This window comes from Sarcophilus harrisii, chromosome 3 (genome assembly GCF_902635505.1).
Source record: "Sarcophilus harrisii chromosome 3, mSarHar1.11, whole genome shotgun sequence".
Lineage (NCBI taxonomy): Eukaryota > Metazoa > Chordata > Mammalia > Dasyuromorphia > Dasyuridae > Sarcophilus > Sarcophilus harrisii.
The window spans coordinates 476,283,345-476,302,159 of record NC_045428.1 but is presented as its reverse complement, the minus strand read 5'-3'; the positions used below and the strand labels follow the sequence as shown (position 1 = coordinate 476,302,159).

General features: G+C 32.0%; 1 protein-coding gene across 13 annotated transcripts in view; it reads right to left on the bottom strand.

Annotated features, from left to right (window-relative positions):
• The window catches only part of CEP126 (centrosomal protein 126), a 107,616-nt gene that overhangs the window by 55,123 nt on the left and 33,678 nt on the right, over positions 1–18,815 (bottom strand). For 12 of the 13 annotated variants that reach the window (XR_004233196.1, XR_004233197.1, XR_004233199.1 and 9 more), the window contains exons 3-5: positions 18,591–18,736; positions 15,572–15,683; positions 7,749–7,950 (exon numbers count right to left, since the gene is read on the bottom strand). Coding sequence is in view for 8 of the 13 variants with exons in the window: in XM_031961053.1 (XP_031816913.1) it covers positions 7,749–7,950; positions 15,572–15,683; positions 18,591–18,736 (460 nt within the window). In the remaining 5 variants the exon portion in view is untranslated. Of the gene's footprint in view, positions 1–7,748; positions 7,951–9,679; positions 10,045–15,571; positions 15,684–18,590; positions 18,737–18,815 lie in introns of those variants that run through there. The other variant, XM_031961058.1, reaches the window with a different exon arrangement.

Sequence of the window (18,815 nt, the reverse complement as noted above, 5' to 3'; positions counted from 1 at the left end):
GCTTTTGAATTTTTAACAGATCTCTGTATCTTGAAATTGAAAAACTTTTGGGGATACATAGTGCTGTGCAAGCACTATTTCTAGTACAAAGAAAACAGCTAATGAGAAAGTAATATTTTAGGCATTTTCAGATAGCACTTGTAGAACAAATGTGCTTGCTATACAAAAACAAAAAAGTTATTCATTACTTTTAAGACTATGTTTATTTTAAACTTTTTTAAAAAAATTCTGCTCCTTCTCTACCCATTTAGAAGACAAGCAGTATGATACATATTATATGTATGAAGTTATGCAAAACACATTTCTATATTAGTCATGTTAATAAAAAGAAAAATATTAAAAAACCAAATAACATTGGAACAGGAAGCAAACCAGTATCTTTAATTAAAAACTTGTCCTTTTATGTTTGTCTAAAATTTACCAATGTTCTAAGTCTAACTTACACTAATATAGGTATTGATATAAGTATTGAAGACATTAGTCTACACAATATAGCATGAAAGAATGTTAGGCATGAAAGATACCTTATAGAATATCTAGACCTAACTTTTGCACATATAAATATGTATATGAAAAACTGAGGCTCTGGTAGGAAAAGTACCTTAAGTCAGACAACTAGTCACTGTCGTGGCCAGAATTAAAACTACTGAATCCAATATAGTACTTTGATTTTTTACTGTGCCATACTGTATACAAAATTCTTCCATTATTAAATAGAGTAGAAGTCAGAATGTGAACAATTTAAATAAATCATTTTTAGGGAGTTACCCCTTGAGTATTTCCCTACAAATTTGCATGTTAAAACATGGTTCTAACTTTTCATTTAAATTTTCTACTTCATTTTTTATTTATTAATTCTCTGATAAATTCTGGATATTAAATTTTCAGAAATTTTTCATGTACATTTGTTTTCCCCAGACCATATTCTTTTTTTTCATCCAATTGGCATTTATTTTAATATTAAAAAAACTTTTAAAATTTTCTCAAATATTTAAAATTGTCTATTTTGCTTCTCATAAATGAAAATTCTATTTTGGATGGTTACGTTATTTTATATCAACTGTTGAAAACCAAAGAAAGCAGGCAATTTCTCTAGTTTCTGAAAGAACAGACTGGACAACAGATTGGATATCATGGCTTAACATACAACCTAATAGGCTATTAGTCTGTTTAGGAAGGATGCAAAACTCTCAAAAATTCTGAAGAATTTTCCTTATCAGAAAAAATATCACGCTGTCTAAACTAACCAATGTGGATATCCAGGTATTTATTAACAAACTTAGATTTTAAAAAGATATGTACAGAAGATTAAAGCAAGGACAGATAATGGATGATGAATATAAAAATGTGGTATATATCTGGAAGAACAATTTCAGGAAGACTAAAAATAAAACTCAGATTAAGCTAAAACTGGTGAGGCAAGTGAAAGGTAAAGGGATTTTGAATATTGGAAAAATAAGACCAAGGACAAAAAAAGGAAAAGATTGCTGTTCAAAGTGGTAACTGAATTTAATTTATACTTTAACATATTTAACATGTAATGGTCAACCTGCCATTTTGGGGAGGGGATGGAGGAAAAAAATTGAAAACAAAAAATTGCCAACAAATTGGCAATTGTCAGTGCTGTAAAATTACCCATGCATATAACTTGTAAATAAAAAGCTATAATGAACAAAACAAAACAAACAAACAAACAAACAAAAAAAAAAACAAAGTGGTAACTGAGCAGGTTTAATTATTATTTTGCTTTATAGTTCTATCCTTGGATCTCCAAGGATAATCCTGTTTAATATTTTTACTAACGAATTAAATAGATAGCATGCTTATCAAGTTTGCAGATGACACAAACCCAGGATAGCTTAAACACTGCATGATAAGAGTCAGGATACAAAAAGCTCTGGATAGTTTAAATAGAGATATCAAACATGTGCTGCAAAACAGATTAAAATGTAATTAGAATATATTTAACAAAATAAATAAAAAAATAATAAAATGTACATAAAATTAGTTAAAAAAAACTAAGTCAATATGTAATCTGTAAGGAGGTAGAGCCAAGATGGAGAAATAAGGCAGGAACTTGATCAAAATGAATTCTAGAGCAGCAGACACAACAAAAAGACACAATGAAAAAAATTTCCCAACCCATGGCAACCTAGAAAGTCAGCAGGAAAAGCGTGTCTCACTTGAGTAAAAGAGATGTACAATTTAGTGTAGGTAATGTCCAGGCAAGTCAACAGAAGGCCTCAATACCCAGAGTAGATTAGAGACCAAAGACCTACAGCCCTGGCAAAATAGGTAAGTAAAGTCCATGACTTTGGAGCAACAGGCAAGTGAACAGGACCCAAAGCTCCTGATATGAGAAGTTTGTAACAGTTCCCCTCCAGCCTAGGAGCAAAGGTCAACTCTTAAAATTTATGAAGCTGAAAAAATGAGCAAACAACAACAACAACAACAATAACAAAAGAACCTGAGCACAGAAAGCTACTATATATAGTAACAGGGAAAATAAAAACACAAATTCAGAAGGGGACAGTAAAAAATGCCTAAATGCAAAACAAAAAAAAAATGTGAATTGGTTTCAGGCCTTCCCTGCCCCCCAAAAAAATTCCTGGAAGAACTCCAGAAGGAATTTAAACATCAGAGAGGTACAAAAAAAAAATTAGAAAAAGAAATGAGAGTCACACAAGAGACTGAAGAAAAAAATAGTCAATAGCTTGGTGAAAGAAGCGCAAAAAAAAAAAAAAAAGAAAAAGAAAAAAAGATGTGCACAAAATAGAATTGGCCAAATGGAAAAATAAAAAAGCTATGAAGAAAATAATTCCTTATCAGTTAGAATTGGACAAGGGGAAGCTAATGACTCCAGATACTGGTTAGCTATTTCATTTGAATGTTGTTTAGCATTAATTTACATGATGATGATACTGAAAGACCCTAATTCCAAATAAGTTAAATAAAACATGTTAGATTGAGATCTCAGAGATCATTTAAACCTGCCTATATCTGGAAAGGAGTCTTGTCTACAAAATCCTAAATAGTGGCCATATAGCAATGAACTGAAGATATCTAGTAATGAGAAACATGACTTTGGAATACAGCTCACTTCTTTCAGACAGCTCATGATGAAAAATGCTATTAACAAATAAAGAAAGAACTGATGGAGTCTGAATGTTAAATCAAGTCATACTATTTTTCATTTTCTTTTTAAAACATTTTTTCTTTTGTCTGTTTCTTCTCTTATAACATGACTAATATGAAAATATATTTTACATGATTGCACATGTATAACCTATATCAAATTTCTTACTGTCTTAAGAGAAGGAAGTGATGAGGGAGGGACAAGAGAAAATTTGGAAATCAAAATTAAAAAAAAATTAATGCTTAAAATTTTCTTTACATATAATTGGGAAATAATAATAGGATATTTTAAAAACGAAACAAAAAAGGCAGTCTGCAGGGAACTTACATATGATTTAAAAGCCCTATTTCTGTCTCGAGTTTGACACCACTAGGCTAAAATAGTATTCCAAATAGAACATGAAATAAAAATAAGTTAATTCATGAGTACAAGATTGGAATAGATATGGCTATAAAGCAGTTAATTTGGAAGAAAATGTCTGGGACTTAGTGGATTGAAAATTCAATATTATAATATTAAAATTTGGCAGTATCTTATGGTAACCAGGAAAGATAAGGCAATATTAGGTTATGCTGAGAGACAAAGTAGATAGGGAGATGACAGTCCTACTATATACTGTCTCTGTCATGGTCAGATCCCATCTAAGTACTATGTCAGTTCTTGATGCCATATTTTAGAAAAGATGTTGGTAAGTTGAAGAATACATAGAAGTGGGAAAACCAGAAAGGGGAAAAGCCTAAAATTCAAGCTATGATTACTTTATGTATACAAATAAAACTCTACCACATGTATGCAAGATGTTGATATTGCTTCCATTTCAAGGTGATGACCATGGTGCCCAACTTTTAAAAATAGTAATAAATATTGCATTTCTTCTCCTATTGTTCTTAATATTATAGCTGTAGATGCATTTGAAAACTAAGAGATTTTGTACTTATAAAGCTTTGCCAAATGCCTTGCTTTTCAATGATTCAGTCATTAATTATGCCGTAACAGAGGCACACCAGAAGTTCAAAATTTAAAAAAGCATCATGCTAGGAGAGTTTATGAAATTCTCTAATTATGTGTGACTGACATGGATGATGTTGAACAATCCAGAGGGAAGAAAAATCTGGCTAAGATAAGACATCTCCGGCCTGAAGAGTTGACAAACCAGATGAATCAAATAGACACATGCATGAAACATGAATAGTTGGAAGAAAGCTTATAGCAATTTATTTCAAATTGGCCTTTCTTCTTAGGAAATTTGAAGATTTATACATTGTACTGTGAAATACCTATAATGATTTCTTAATTGAGAAATTTTATGTGACACTTGTATTTCTATTAAAAACTAACTTTTTTCCTCTTTAAAAAAAAAACAAACTAGGTGGTACAGTAGATAAAGAGTACTGAGTCTGAGTTCAAATGTGACTTCAGCCATTTACTAGCTAAACTCCAAGCAAATAAATTCAGCACTGTTTATTTTCAGTTCCTCCTCTGTAGAACGAGCTAGAGAAGGAAATGGGAAACCAATATTTCTCTGCCAAGAAAATCCCAAATGTAGTCACAGAAAATCAGATGAAACTGAAAAATGACATATCATAAATGGTATTATCACATAGGTTATTATTATTATTATTAAAAAAATGAAGCCAAACTTTTCAACAAAGAAGTGATTCAAGATAATTCCAATAGACTTGTGATGGACAGAGCCTCCCATATCTAGAGAAAGAACCATGGAGACTGAATGTGGATCAAAGCACAGTATTTTAACTTTTTGTTTGTTTGCTTGTGTTTTTTTCTTGTGCTTTTTTTCATCTTTTGATCTGATTTTTCTTGTGCATGACAAATATAGGAATATGTTTAGAAGAATTACACGTTTAACCCATATTGCGATTGCTTGCTGTCTACATGAGGGTGAAGGGAAGGAGAAAAATTTGGAACACAAGATTTTGCAAAAGTGAATGTTAAAAAACAATCTTTGCATGCATTGGGAAAAATAAAAAGCTGCCAAAAAAAAAAAAAAGACTTAAAAAATGAAGCCAACAAATAACAAGCCTTTAAGGCAGCTGGGTAGCCTGTACTTCAGGAACTTTAACCTTTTAGACAGGGTAGAGATCAGACAGCTGGTCAGAGGAAGATTGAAGAACCCTCCCCTGTTCTGGTAGGCCAGGCCTAGTTGTGCTGACTGGTCCTGGGCTAAGGCTTGATAAATGTACTGAGAGGAGAGGGGGACAGGGAACCTTGCTTGCTGAAGACACTGGTAGAAGAGTGGGATTCTTGGCTCTGTTCTAGGGCAGACCAATGGGGTGAAGTTTGTAGTCATGAAAGGGACTATGAGAAGTAGGAGAATTTATGGTGACTGCATGCTGGGTGCCTAACTTGTGGCAAAAGGAGCAGAGAGGTGTGTCAGGGCAGGGTCCCCAGACAGTGGTTAGAAAACCACATTATGAAAAATTTGAAACCTGAAGCCTGGCCATAACTAAAAAAAATGAATAAGCAAAGGAGAAAGAAGCTGATCACAAATAGCTACTATAAGTATTATAGATAAGATCTAAGTTCATACTTAGAAGTAAAAGAAGTTAAAAATAAACAACACTCCTACTTTAAAGAAAAATGTCAAAAGGTCACAATCCATGTTAAATGGTCACAAGCCCCCAAAAAATTCTTGGAAGAGCTTAAAAAGCACTTTAAAATCAAATAAAAGAGGTTGAGAAAAAAATTAGAAAATTCTGAAAACAAGTCAACCAATTGAAAAAAGAAATCTCAAAACTTAAGAAAATAACTAATGGGGAATTAATGACTTTATAAGACAACAAGAAATAATAAAGAAAATATAAAATATCTCATTAGAAAAATGACTGATTAAATGAGGACAGACAGTATATGAATTGTTAGATGACCTGAAAATTAAAACCAAAAAAAAATATCTTGATACAAAATTATAAGAAAATATTAAGGAAAACTACCCTGAAGTTTTATAATGATAAAACAAAACAAAAAAATTTAATTGATTACCATCTGAAAGAGCTCTCAAGATAAAAATTCATAGGAATTTGATAGTCAAATTTCAAATGTTATGATAGTCAAATTTCTCCATGATAAGGAAAAAATACTATAAGCAACAAGAAAAAAATTAAAATATGTGGAGCTAAAAACAGGATAACATAAGATTTAGCAGTTTCTACATTAAAAAGACCAATGGGCTTGGAACATTATATTTTAAAGCTCAAAGTACCTGGGGGTTTGCAATCAAGAATAACTTAGCAAAGTTAAGTATGATCTTTGAATGAAAAAAAAAAAAAGACATTTAAGTCAATTGAAATACTTTTTGTATTTATGACAAAAAGAAAAGAACCCAATAAAAAATTTGGCATATAAAATGTAGGAGAAATATATCAAAGATTAATTATGAGGAATTCAATAAGGTCAAACTACTTTTATCTTCTCTGTTATCTATCACGAAGTGAGTAGTTTGAAAGAGCAATATATTGATAGAAGGATTAGGATGGAGGGAAATACACAACTATTAATTACAATTTTCAATCTGAATGTGATGAAGTGACCTAGAAAACAATAGCAGAGTGGATTAAAAACCACAATCTGACAATATGTTGTTTGCAAGAAACACATTTAAAAATGAAAAAATGTATAATTAAAATAAAGGGCTGGAGCAGAATTTATTAAGCTTCAGGTAAAGTTAAAAAAAAGAGAAGCTATCATAATTTCAAAGTTAAAGCTAAAATAAATTTAATTAAAAAAGATAATTAAACAGGGAAACTAGTGTGATAAAAAGTATCACAGAAAATAAAATAACATAAATACTATAATATTTATGTACCAAATGTCATAGCATCAATTTTTTTTGAATTTGTTTAAATAGGTACTATTTTGTGAGAAATGACTAAATGGACTGTTTCAGAGAAACTGGGGAAAAAACAAAATGATACAGATAGCATGATCATTAGAACTATTTATATAATAACACTACCATAGTAAAGACAAAAGACTTTGAAAGATGTAAGTATTCTGATTATGCAATTACCAACCATGATTCTAGGAATAAGGAATTATGCTACCTACCTCCTGAAAGGTAACTGATGGACTAAAATGCAGAATGAAACGATACAATTTTGGCTATGGTCAATGTGGAGATTTGTTTTGCATGTTTCACTATATTTGTTACTTAATGTTTTTTTTTTTTTTTAATGGGCAGGGCAAGATAGGAAGGAGAGAAAATAAATGTTCATTAATTGAAAACAAAGCAAAATAAAATTTATGAAAAAAAGAAAAGCAAAGGATGAAGGAAATAAACAGAAAATTATGTCAATAAATAAAAAGGTAGAAAATGGAATTTGAAAGAAGGCTTTTTTCTAGTGTATTTTATTACAAAACTTTAGTAGTATAATTACTACTAATTAGTAATTAGTAGTAATCCACTAACAGTACATTTTAAGAATAAAGTTTTCTTTCAGGAATGCTTAAATATCTACCTTTTCATTACATGATTCCCTCTTGAGAATTGAAGTTTTTGCTTTTCCTGCAGTAAAAATCATGATGTTGGAAAGCATTACAATAATGATGTTATTATATATTATAGTGCTCTTATTCAGAAATTCAGATTTCATACCTGCACACTGCTTAGATGGAGTTCTTCTAAGAGGTGCTGAGTTTCTTCCAGATTATGTTGGAAGCTGTCTTCCTGGCCAACAGCCCAGCTTATTTTAATATTTTCCTGCTTGTCTTTGTCAGAGTAAATCCTGGATGAGAGATGTTTCTGATACATGGGCTCTATTTTTGATACTGCAGAAGCCACAGCAGAATCTATAGTTCTTGAAAGAAGAAAAAATATTAAGCACTCCCAAATTTCAGAGGCTGTTTAATAGTTCCCTTCTCTTCTTTGCTTGCCCCTCCACCATACAAAGGCAATTGGCAGCCAACCTTCTGGTCATGGATCTCTTTACACTTAATTAATCAGGCATCTGGTACTCAGAGCACATACATAGTCTGCACACGGGCTCATACTTGAATTCTTTTTACCTTTGTAGAACCTGCATAAAATGTGTCTCTTATTAATAGTCTTGATACCCTAAGGGGACCTTTATACCACAATGAGGCAAGAGAAGAGGGCTTTTTGAATTATTAATAACACATAAATGTCTAATAAACTTAATTTACTTGCTTTTAAATTTGTCTCGAATTACACACATTATACAACAAATTTTCAAATATTCACATATTAGAAAAATATACATCTTGGTAACTTTTTGATATAAGATATGATTATGCAAATGTCTTATAGAAATAATGAAGAACTCACTTTCAATACAGGGTCATTTCTCCCCAACCAGTGTAGGAATCCCTAATTATCTAATGATTCAATTCTTAGGAGCTGCACCAAAATATATCTTGCTTAAATCTGGACTCCTGTGGAGTCATCAGCCAATTCTTTAGATACATTTCTATAAAGCAAAGTAACTTAACTAATTTTTATTTCATAGATCCTTTTTGGCAGTATAGTAAAGCCTATAGATCCTTTATCAGAATAAATTTTTTTCAGAATAATTTTAAGTGCACAAAATAAAATGCGTAGTACTACAAACAAAGGAAACCATTTATATTGAAAACAGTTATGAACAACCTAAATAGATAAGTTCATGAGCCTCAGATTAAAAATTACTAATATAAAGTATAAAACAGAACTCCATTGCTCCTTGATTCATGGATAATCTAGATCCCTTTGATTCCCAAGGAACTGTAGTCCAAGCAGGCTTAGGATATGGAAAGTATTTCCAAAGAATGGACATTAATTCTCATTCTCTTTTGTATGACTGAGAAGCCCAAATATTGCCATCAAGAGGTATATATTTAGAATATATTGCTAATTTTATGTAAACAAAGTATCAAAAAAGTCATAAATGACTCATACTCTGACCCCATACTCCTATTATAAGAAACTGCAGGAACTTTTTGATATACCTATAAATTCCAAAGATGTATGGAGTGATTTCTAACAAATTTGTCACTCTTTCTACTTACTTTTCTCCAGTTCTGTGTTACAGGTGTAATTTAGTCCCTCTTACAAATATTATAAGGTGCTGAATTGTAGACAGGTTTTAGGATTAAGGGCAAATATCAGCACAAAGGTTGGGAAAATAAGAGATGTAATAATGATGACATTAGCAGACACTACTTTTTGTAGCATGTCTTGAAATCTGATTTTCAAGAATAGATATATATAGGACTTAAGATGATATGGAAATGCTTCGAGGGCCATCAAAGTATATACCCATCTCCAATACTTATATCTATAGCTATATCATTAAATAATGGATAACCAGGTCTGTAGCTCTAGTCACAGAAGCAACAAGAAAACAAACAAGGGACACCATTTGTAACAGACATTACCCTGGTTTCTGAAGTGTTAAATTAGAATACTTTTTCCTATCTTATAATCCTTTCCCTTCTATCCTCCCCCATTTCTCCTCCCATTTTAGGTTACCCTCCCCCGAACAAATATTACTAAGTCTAATAAATAGCTAATAAACTCAATACGTTTACCTTCAAAGTTGTTGTCTCAAAATTTTCTTCTCTATTCCTTTCTTCTCTATTCCACTTTCTTCTCTTTTCTTCTCTACTTTCTTCCCCCAGTGAGAAGAGGTGAAGGGACGGACAGAAACAGAAGTAGAAGGGCGCACAGAAATAGAAGGCCAAGGCATGGAGGAAGAGGAAGATATATATGAAGAAGAAAGAGGGATTGAGAAAGAGGATGAAATAAAGGAAGAGGAGGGCAAGCAGGGAGAGAGACGTGAAGGCACAGGAGCAAAAAAAGGAGTAACAGCAGAAGAAAGGATGGATGGAGCAATAGAAATAGAAGAGGGTGGAGAATTAAGAGGTTTAGGAGAAGGAACCACAGAGGAAGAGGAAGAAGAGAGCACAGAAGGAGATGGAGAAGAAGAAATGCAAGTAGAAGGAGAAGAAGATGTGGAAGTAGATGGAGAACAACAGGGAGGTGGACGAGGGACAAATGAGGTACAGGATTGAGGTGCATAAGATGACACTTTGGTTTGTAGAGGAAATGGTTGTACTGATTGGACAAGATCTGGGTTAACAGGATGCTGAGGCAATTGAGAGATTCTGCCAGGAACATAAGAATGAATGGGATCTGGTGGATAGGGAAGATAGTTTGATGAACAGGAAGGTATCAAAACAGGCAGGACAGCTTCTGAATGAACAGGAGAAACAATTAGGCGAGTAGGAAGGGAACGGCGTACAAGGACAGGCTTTCCAACAGATGAAGTTGAGAAGCGAGTTGGATGGAAAGGACTGGGTCTAGAAGATTTATAAAATAGCTTGTTATGTGGAATGGGATCAGAGATGGTAGATCTTTGGGGTGGGCGGGGTAGGTATTTAGGAGGTTCAGAAAGAACGGGGGCTGGAAGATGAGGGAGACAGCCAGAAAAACCAGGTGTGAATGTGCTTGGAGGATGGGGGAGATAGATCGTTTGATAAGAAGGGTTTGAGGCAGGTAAAAAGGAATCAGGAAGTTTAGGGGAGACAGATGAACAGAGAGGCATATTTTGTAACTGATGGATTGTAGAAAGAATTGGACAGGTTGGAAGGGTTTGGGAGACTTGATAAGGCACAGAGGCCAGTGGAGGAGACAGCTGATCAGGGCTGGAAGGTGTGGACACAGCTGGGCAGGCAGGAAGGGATCTGGATGATCGGAAGGCATTTTGGATAGGCAAGTAGAGACAGCAATATTAAGTTTCTCTGATTTATATTTTCTTAAGGTCTAAGACTTTTCATTAATCAATGACTCCTTTCACAAGGGGAAAGGCAGGGAATACAGTGGATAGTGAGTCAGGTCTAGAATCAGGAAAATTCATTTTTCTGAGTTAAAATATGGCTTTAAGACACATATTAACTGTGTGACCCTGGGCAGGCAAGTCACTTAATCCTGGTTGCCTTAGTTTCTTTATCTGTAAAATGAGCTGGAGAAGGAAATGGAGAACCACTTCAGTATCTTTACCAAGAAACCCCAAATGGGGTCATGAAGAGTCTTGACCCAATTGAAATGGGTAAACAACAATCACAAACAATCACAAACTTTCACAAGTTTGTGACACAAGGGGACAAATCTATGTATAGAGAAGAAAATAGAAATTTCCCCTCCTAGCTTTTATTCTCAGCAATTCAGAGAATGTTGGTCATGAAGATAAGGAGATAGGCAATAAAACTTGGATCAAAGGAGGATGCATTTTTAAAATAGCTAATAAGATTTTCAAAACCCTTTTTTATTAGTGGACTTTCCCCTCCCATGAGCTGTTCATAATGACTGACTGTGTATTTTTAAAAATAGGCAAATACATAGATATTGGAGATAGGTATATGACAACATTTTGCAATCTACAGATTTAACATAAGATAGGTTTTAGCTTCTTATATTCTTTATGTTATCTCAGAAGGGAAGTCAATTCAATTATATTACTTTGTTGAATTGAACAAAAGTAATCTATATTGTAGGGATTTAGTTGAAAAGAAAGATTATCTGGCTTCTACAAGAATGGGTTCTCTGGGGATTGGGAATCTAAAACTATTGCCATATTTTTTTTAAAGTTTCTGAGAAAGGGGAAAAAAAGAAAAGCATAGTTGCTGGATTTAACACTGACTAATTAATTTGATTAATTTTTAACATAATTTTGTGAAATTTAGCTTCTTAAGATTTTTTTATAGATAAGAACTGTATACTTTGCATGTAGATAATATAATTATGGAATTAAACAGAAAATGAAAGGCATTCTTATACTGTACAAAACAAAATTCAAACTTGTTTTTTATTTTTAAATTTACCAATTTTTCTCCCAGCTTAAAATTGTTCTTAGTTTCCTGAGTTTCTTTATTTGGAGTTAAGATGACAGATCTTTTAACACAAAAATATTTTCTTTGATTTTTCTTAGGGCTTTAGGAAACAGTCGTTACATTCTGGCTTTTATTTTTTTCTTTTTTGCTCTTCTGCTGTGAACTTACCAATATGTTATATTACTTTATAACCCTTACCCCATTGATATCTTCCTTCATATATAAGTCTTTAGTCAAATTGTTAACTACCATTAGTATCTAGGTCTTTCTTACTTTCCTAATACTGTAATAAATGGCTAAAGCCTAAATAAATCATGTCTAAAATAACCATTATTATTTACTTAAATATATCCAATAAATTATCATCTCACATGATCATAAACAGCTTATATTTGTTTAAAATGAAAGAAAGCAAGTTTACCTTCTTAATTCACCATTCTAAATTGATACCCAATTGTATACCTAAATTGTTTTACCTATTACTATATTGTGAATTTTTTAATGGAATAGATTATGCCTTATTTATGTTCATACGTTTCCAAGGACTTAATATATATTTAGAAGTTAATAAGTATTTTCAGGAATGAATTAACTAATATACAAAAAGCTATATATCTAATGAGGATGTATATACATTTATTCATACATTTATATGTGTATGTGGTGATCAAAGCCAAGAATGCTAGTTTTTTAATGATTTGTCATTCATTTCTTTTAATTATATATTATTTATTATTTATAATTATATATTATTTATATATATTATTATATATTATTATATTTATATTATGCATTCAATTATATATTATTTTGCTACCATTTGAAAACCAGAATTATTTTGGTACTTTTCCTATTCTAAGACTTAAAAAGAATTCATAATGTTAAACAAGAAAAGAATCTCTATATTTCCAATGATAGTACATAAAAATCTCATTAATAATAATAGCTGCTATCATGAATGATAGGAAGTTACAAACTCTTAGGAGCTTAGAATGAAAGGGACTCCCCCCAATGTATTTTTTATTAAGTGATTTGAATTCTTTTATTGTTTAGAATTAATCAATGCTTACTAAATGACATAGAAAAAAATTTAAATACATTAATACTTTGTTCCCCCTTTTCAGGGTCAAAAATGATACTATTCATATACAAAGATTAGCAGAGAATATGCTTTAAGCCATTTTTCTAGTTGTGAATTAGTATTGATTTATCTTAACTCCTGCCTAATCTCTTTTTATAAACAATGGCACATGACTGTGAGACAAATCAGTAATAACAACTAACATTATACTTTACAGATTACAAAGCTTTTGGAAACATTTCTGTTAAAGAGGAAGTATGTTTACCCCCAATTTAACTAAGAAGAAATGGCAGTTCAAAGGGATTGCTATCTCTTGTCATATAGATGGCAAAGCAAGGATTCAAATCCAAGTTCAATGCTCTTCCATTCATAGAAATGGCTAGCTGAGTGTGAAGCTGTGAGATATGACTAGTTAGTGAATAAAGTATATAGAGAGATGAGCAGGGGACAAAAGTTGAACTATTATTGTTCACAATTACTTCAGCAGTGAGACTCAAATTTATTTCTTTAACCTATGACCCAAGTTTCATTTCAAATACCTAACTCCATCTGGTTGTCCTGTTAGCTCAAACTTAATTCATTTCAAACTCAATACTTTAAAAACTAAATTCTTACATTCTCATCTTTTATTCTCTATATAACTTGTTTTGTATATTTTTGTTTGCTTGTTTTTTCCCAATTAATCTCTTGAGAGCAGGGCTTTTTTTTTTTAAGCCTCTTTTTGTATCCACAGCACTTAGCACAATGTATAACACATAGTAAATATTTAATAAATGATTATTGGTTAATTGAACAATTGATTGAACCAACTCCTATTCCGACCCTTTTTTTTTTTTTTAAACACTACCATTTTTTTTAGCTGTTTAGATCTGAAGTCCCTTCCATTACGATGCTACTAGTAGTTATAGCCTTGTCCATCAGCTTAGTTCTGGCCATTTGCAACAAATCTTATGATGGAATTCACTGACACTATTATACAATTCTATCAGATTAATGTTTCTAAAACATCCTTTTTGTAATGTTACTTATTGGTTCCCTATTACTATAAGTATGAAAGCTGAACTGAACTATCAAGCCTGATGGTTTTCAAGTTCCCCCAAAATTTATTAACAACTTTTTCATGCCATTTTTCTTGTTTGGGATACCTTTCTCTCTTGCATATTCATATCATACCCATTGTTTTGAACTCTTATGATATCTCATATTCTCAAAAAACACTTTCTGAACATTCCATATTAATTACTCTTTTCTCTAAACCATTGCAAACACAATGAATGTATCACTTATTTTGACAATGAATCATTCTTCTTTACACTGTTTTTAAGCTTTCACATTAGAGTTGATCCTAAGAATTTTAAGGCACCTTAAACTGAAGTATAGTGGAAAGAGCACTGAATCAGGAGGCAGTAGTAGTGGGTATGAGTCAGGGATCTGACCTTAAGTAATTTTCAAATTAAGAGACAAAGGGGTCTTTAGTGATTACAGGATTTATATCAAGGAAGAACTATTAGAGATTATCTAAGTTTATTTAATTTTATATATGAGGAACCTGAGGCCCATGGATATTAAAAGACTTAGCCTGGGGGCAGCTAGGTTGTGCAGTGGTTTGAGTAGCAGCCCTGAAGTCAGGAGGACCTGAGTTCAAATTTGGTCTCAGACATTTAATACTTCCTAGCTGTATGACCTCGGGCAAGTCACTTAACCCCAATTACCTCAGCAAAAAAAAGAAAAAAGGTTTAGCCTAGCACATAATAGGTGTTTAGTAAATCTTGCTAATTCAGATTGTATCAGTTAAAGTATAATAGGTAGTCAGTAGCAGAGGTGAGAAATGACCTCAAATTCTCTGACTCCAAATCCAAACTCTTATATTAGTGACCAAGTCACTTGATTTTTTTTCATATGTATATGTCTCACTTCTCCAACTTAACTATAAGTTCTTGTAGTAAAGGAATATTAAACTTCTTTTTAAATTAATTTATATTATTTATTTCTATGAATATTATCAGTAGATATGTAATAACTTGAAAAATACAGAATCAGAAAGGGCTTGAAGAGTTTATTTATCCATCTTTTGGCAGGTTTCACTTAAACTACTTGTACAGAAGTATATCATGGCCTTTTAAAGAGCTCATGATTAAAATCTACAGTGGCTGATAACCTTTTACCCATGAGAAAACTTCCTTATATCCTGCCTCAATTTCTCAGGCTATCATTGAATTCAATTTTTCTTCTATTCTTAGTGGAGATGGGTAGAATATGGTTTTAATTTTTCTAACAATTGTTTTTGGTAACTGATATTGCCCTAAAGAGAAAAAATTCTAACTTAACTACATCAACTGCATAAGTCATATTCCACTGTATTTAATTTTCATCTCTAAAAAAGAAACATTGCTTAGCTCCATAATATAGATATTGAAGTACTAATACAGTGACAGCAAAAAATCACAAATATGATGTAACTTAACCAAGTAATATTAAGTAATGTAAATAGTAATACCAAAAATACTTACTTCCAATTTATTGTAGGTCTTTTGGAAGAGGAAAAGTTAGATTCTTGTTTCAAGCTGAATCCCTGAATTTGTTCAAGAGCCTCTTCTAATCGAGGAACTGGTTTTTGATAAACTTGTGTGCATAACAAAAAACATGAAGTGGCATAGAATTAATTAATTGTAAAAATAATTTCTCTGGTCTTTTGTATTTCAAGCATCATATAGTTCATAAATAATACAAATTTAAGTTTTATTTATCAAGAAGAAAGATTTTTTGAATTATTTTAAAATTTTAAAATAAGTTATTACATCTTAAATTTCTTATAGAAAATTTTAGAGATGTAATAAAGAATTTTGATCACACCCACTTGAATGTCTTTTCTTCATTCAAAAATATTCTGGGAATACTTTAGCTATATTATTTTTGACTTTCATCAATCTCCACATCTTGCATTATATTTAGGTGTTTAGGTGTTTTATCTCCCCAGTAGATGTAACTTACTTGAGGGCAAGGACTACAATTTTCATCATAATAATCATATTTGACCCCTATATAACACTTTAAGATTTGCAAAGCACTTCATAAACATTATCTTACCTGCTATCACAACGTTGTGGGCTAAGAACTAAGAATTTTGTTGAAGAGGAATTAGAGATATGACTTGCCTGTGATTATATAGGTACCATGTCTCTCTTAAATCTAAATCCATCTCTTTCCTTTATATCATATTTGCCTTTTTATATATCTCCCCATTGCTCAGCATAGTTCTTTACCCATTATAGGTACTTAATATATATTCAATTGTTGAACTGAATGATGGAAGTTCCATGTTAGAATAACAATGAATGTTCCCAGACTATACATTCAAGGTCCTCTCCACATATTATCTTTATTAGAATCACTGTTTCTTTACAAAACTGTGACTTATGGTAGAAGCCTATGGCAGAAGTAGATCTACTTCATGTACAATGTCTGGGAATCAATCAATCAACCAATAAACATTTATTAAGTGTGTAATATGTGTCAGGCATTGTACTAAGCACTTCAGACAGAAAGAAAGACAAAAGTACTCATGGTGCTGACAGTCTAAGGGGAGAGACACATACAAACAACTATATGCAAAAAAGCCATTTACAGGGTAAACAGGATATAACAGACTGAGGGAAGGTACTAGAATTATGGTGAATTTGGAAGATTTCCTGTAGAAAGTGTGATCACTGGATCACTGAATGAATGAGGGTAAGGTATAAAAAGGCTGGAGAGGGAGGCAAGTAATAGAGGAATATAAAAGCCAAAAGATTTTATATTTCATCCTGAACAGAGTTCAATAAACTCCAACAGAGTTTATTGAGTAAGAGAATGACAAAGTCAGACCTACTCTTTTAAGAAAATCACTTTGATAGCTGACTAGAGGATGGACTTCAATAATTAGAGACTGGAGGCATAAGACTAACGGGAAGTCTATATGCAGTAGTCTACACATGAAGTGATTAATGACAGCCTGCACCAGAGTTATAGCTTTAACATAGGAGAGAAGGGTAAGGATGTCACAAAAGTAGAAATGACAAGACTTGGCAAAAGATTGGATATGGAGGATCTGAGATAGTGTGAAATGAATCCTTTGCATCTTATGCATTACTTTTTTGTGAGGATGAAATAAAAATTGTCATATACACAATTTGCAGTTACTACCTTGAATACTTTTCTGGGAACTGGGGAATCTTTTTTTTTTTTAATCTATAAATGGTAACTAACACTTAGACATAAGCTATATCTGAACTTTATTTTGCCAATTTTTAAAATGACTTAATTTGGGAGAATAACAAATCAAAGTAAGAGACAAACTCTTAAGGACAAAGCTCCACTCTGTGTGAACCAAGGGACCTTGTACGTGTTAGAAGAAGAAATTAGGCCCAAGCTTACATATATAAAGGACTGTGCAAACCTTATATTATATGTTAGCTATTATCTAATTCAACCTACTTATTTGACAAATGAATAAACTAGAGAAGTTATGTGACTGTATAAGGTCAGAAAATTAGTCAGAGGTGGAAATAGTTCCTAGTCTCCTGATGTCCAGTTTAGTATATCATGTTGTTTCTCAGTAAGATAATATTGATCTAGCACAGTGCCTGGCACATAATAAATGCCTATTTTCTCCTTCTCCCCTCCTTATTAACATGACCCTTATACTTCAGTTTTTTTCTTCTAGACAAACCAAACTTACTCCTCCCTCTAAACCTCTTTGCTCACACTCTATCCTAGATTGTGCTCTCCCATATTGGCTCTCAGAGCTAAATTCTATCTATTGATATAAGGTTCTTTCTCAAGCTTTCTCTGCTATTCTCTTCTTTGAAAACCTTATTATATCTGGGTTGGTGATTATCTTGCCATGCAAAATTCAAAGTTGAAATTTAAAAAACAAAAACAGAAACAAGAAGTTCTTATCCCAGTATCCAAAACAAAAACAACAAGGTAATAATTTTGAATCAAATGAAAACTCTAATTCCTAAAGCTGCTGAATTACTGGTGCATGTAAGTAGTGTAGTATAGAGAATTGGGTCTAGAGCCAGAAAAGAACTGAATTCAAATCTGGTCTTAAAACATTTAGTGCCTATGTGACCCTAGGCAAGTCATTTAACCTGTCTCTGTCTCAATGTCCTCATCTGTAAAAAGGAGATAACAGTACCTACTTCCCAGGACTGTTGTGAGGATCAAATGAAAATAGTTATAAAGTTATTAGCTCACAGTAAGTGTTATATAAATGTTATTATGATTATTAGAAAATCAAAATATTCTCTAACTTCAACTTATAATGACCCAATATTTTACTTATCTCTAACTTCAACTTCTGATGACCTAATACTTAATTTATGGATACATACATACATAAATACAATATGTATATATATGTAATGGTTATATTAATCTCTCTTATTTGGTCTTCTGCTTTATCAGTGTATTATTAATTTCATGTCAAATAAATTTGGTGAGAGTTTTTAATTAATTATTTTGTTAGTGTATTAGAAATTTATAAACCTGTTTTCCTACGCTGAGAAGAAGGGACATGAGCACGTTGGAATTTTTCAGTGACTTCTTCAAGCTTCTGTTTTCTTTGTTGAAGAATTTGTTCCCTGATCTGGTGTTCTTTTTCTTCTTCTTTCTTGCGTTTTTCTTCAAAAGCTCTATATTAAAATATGCAAATAAATGACAGAAGCATTATTATTAAGTAGTAACATTTTAAAATTCACAATAGATTGAGAA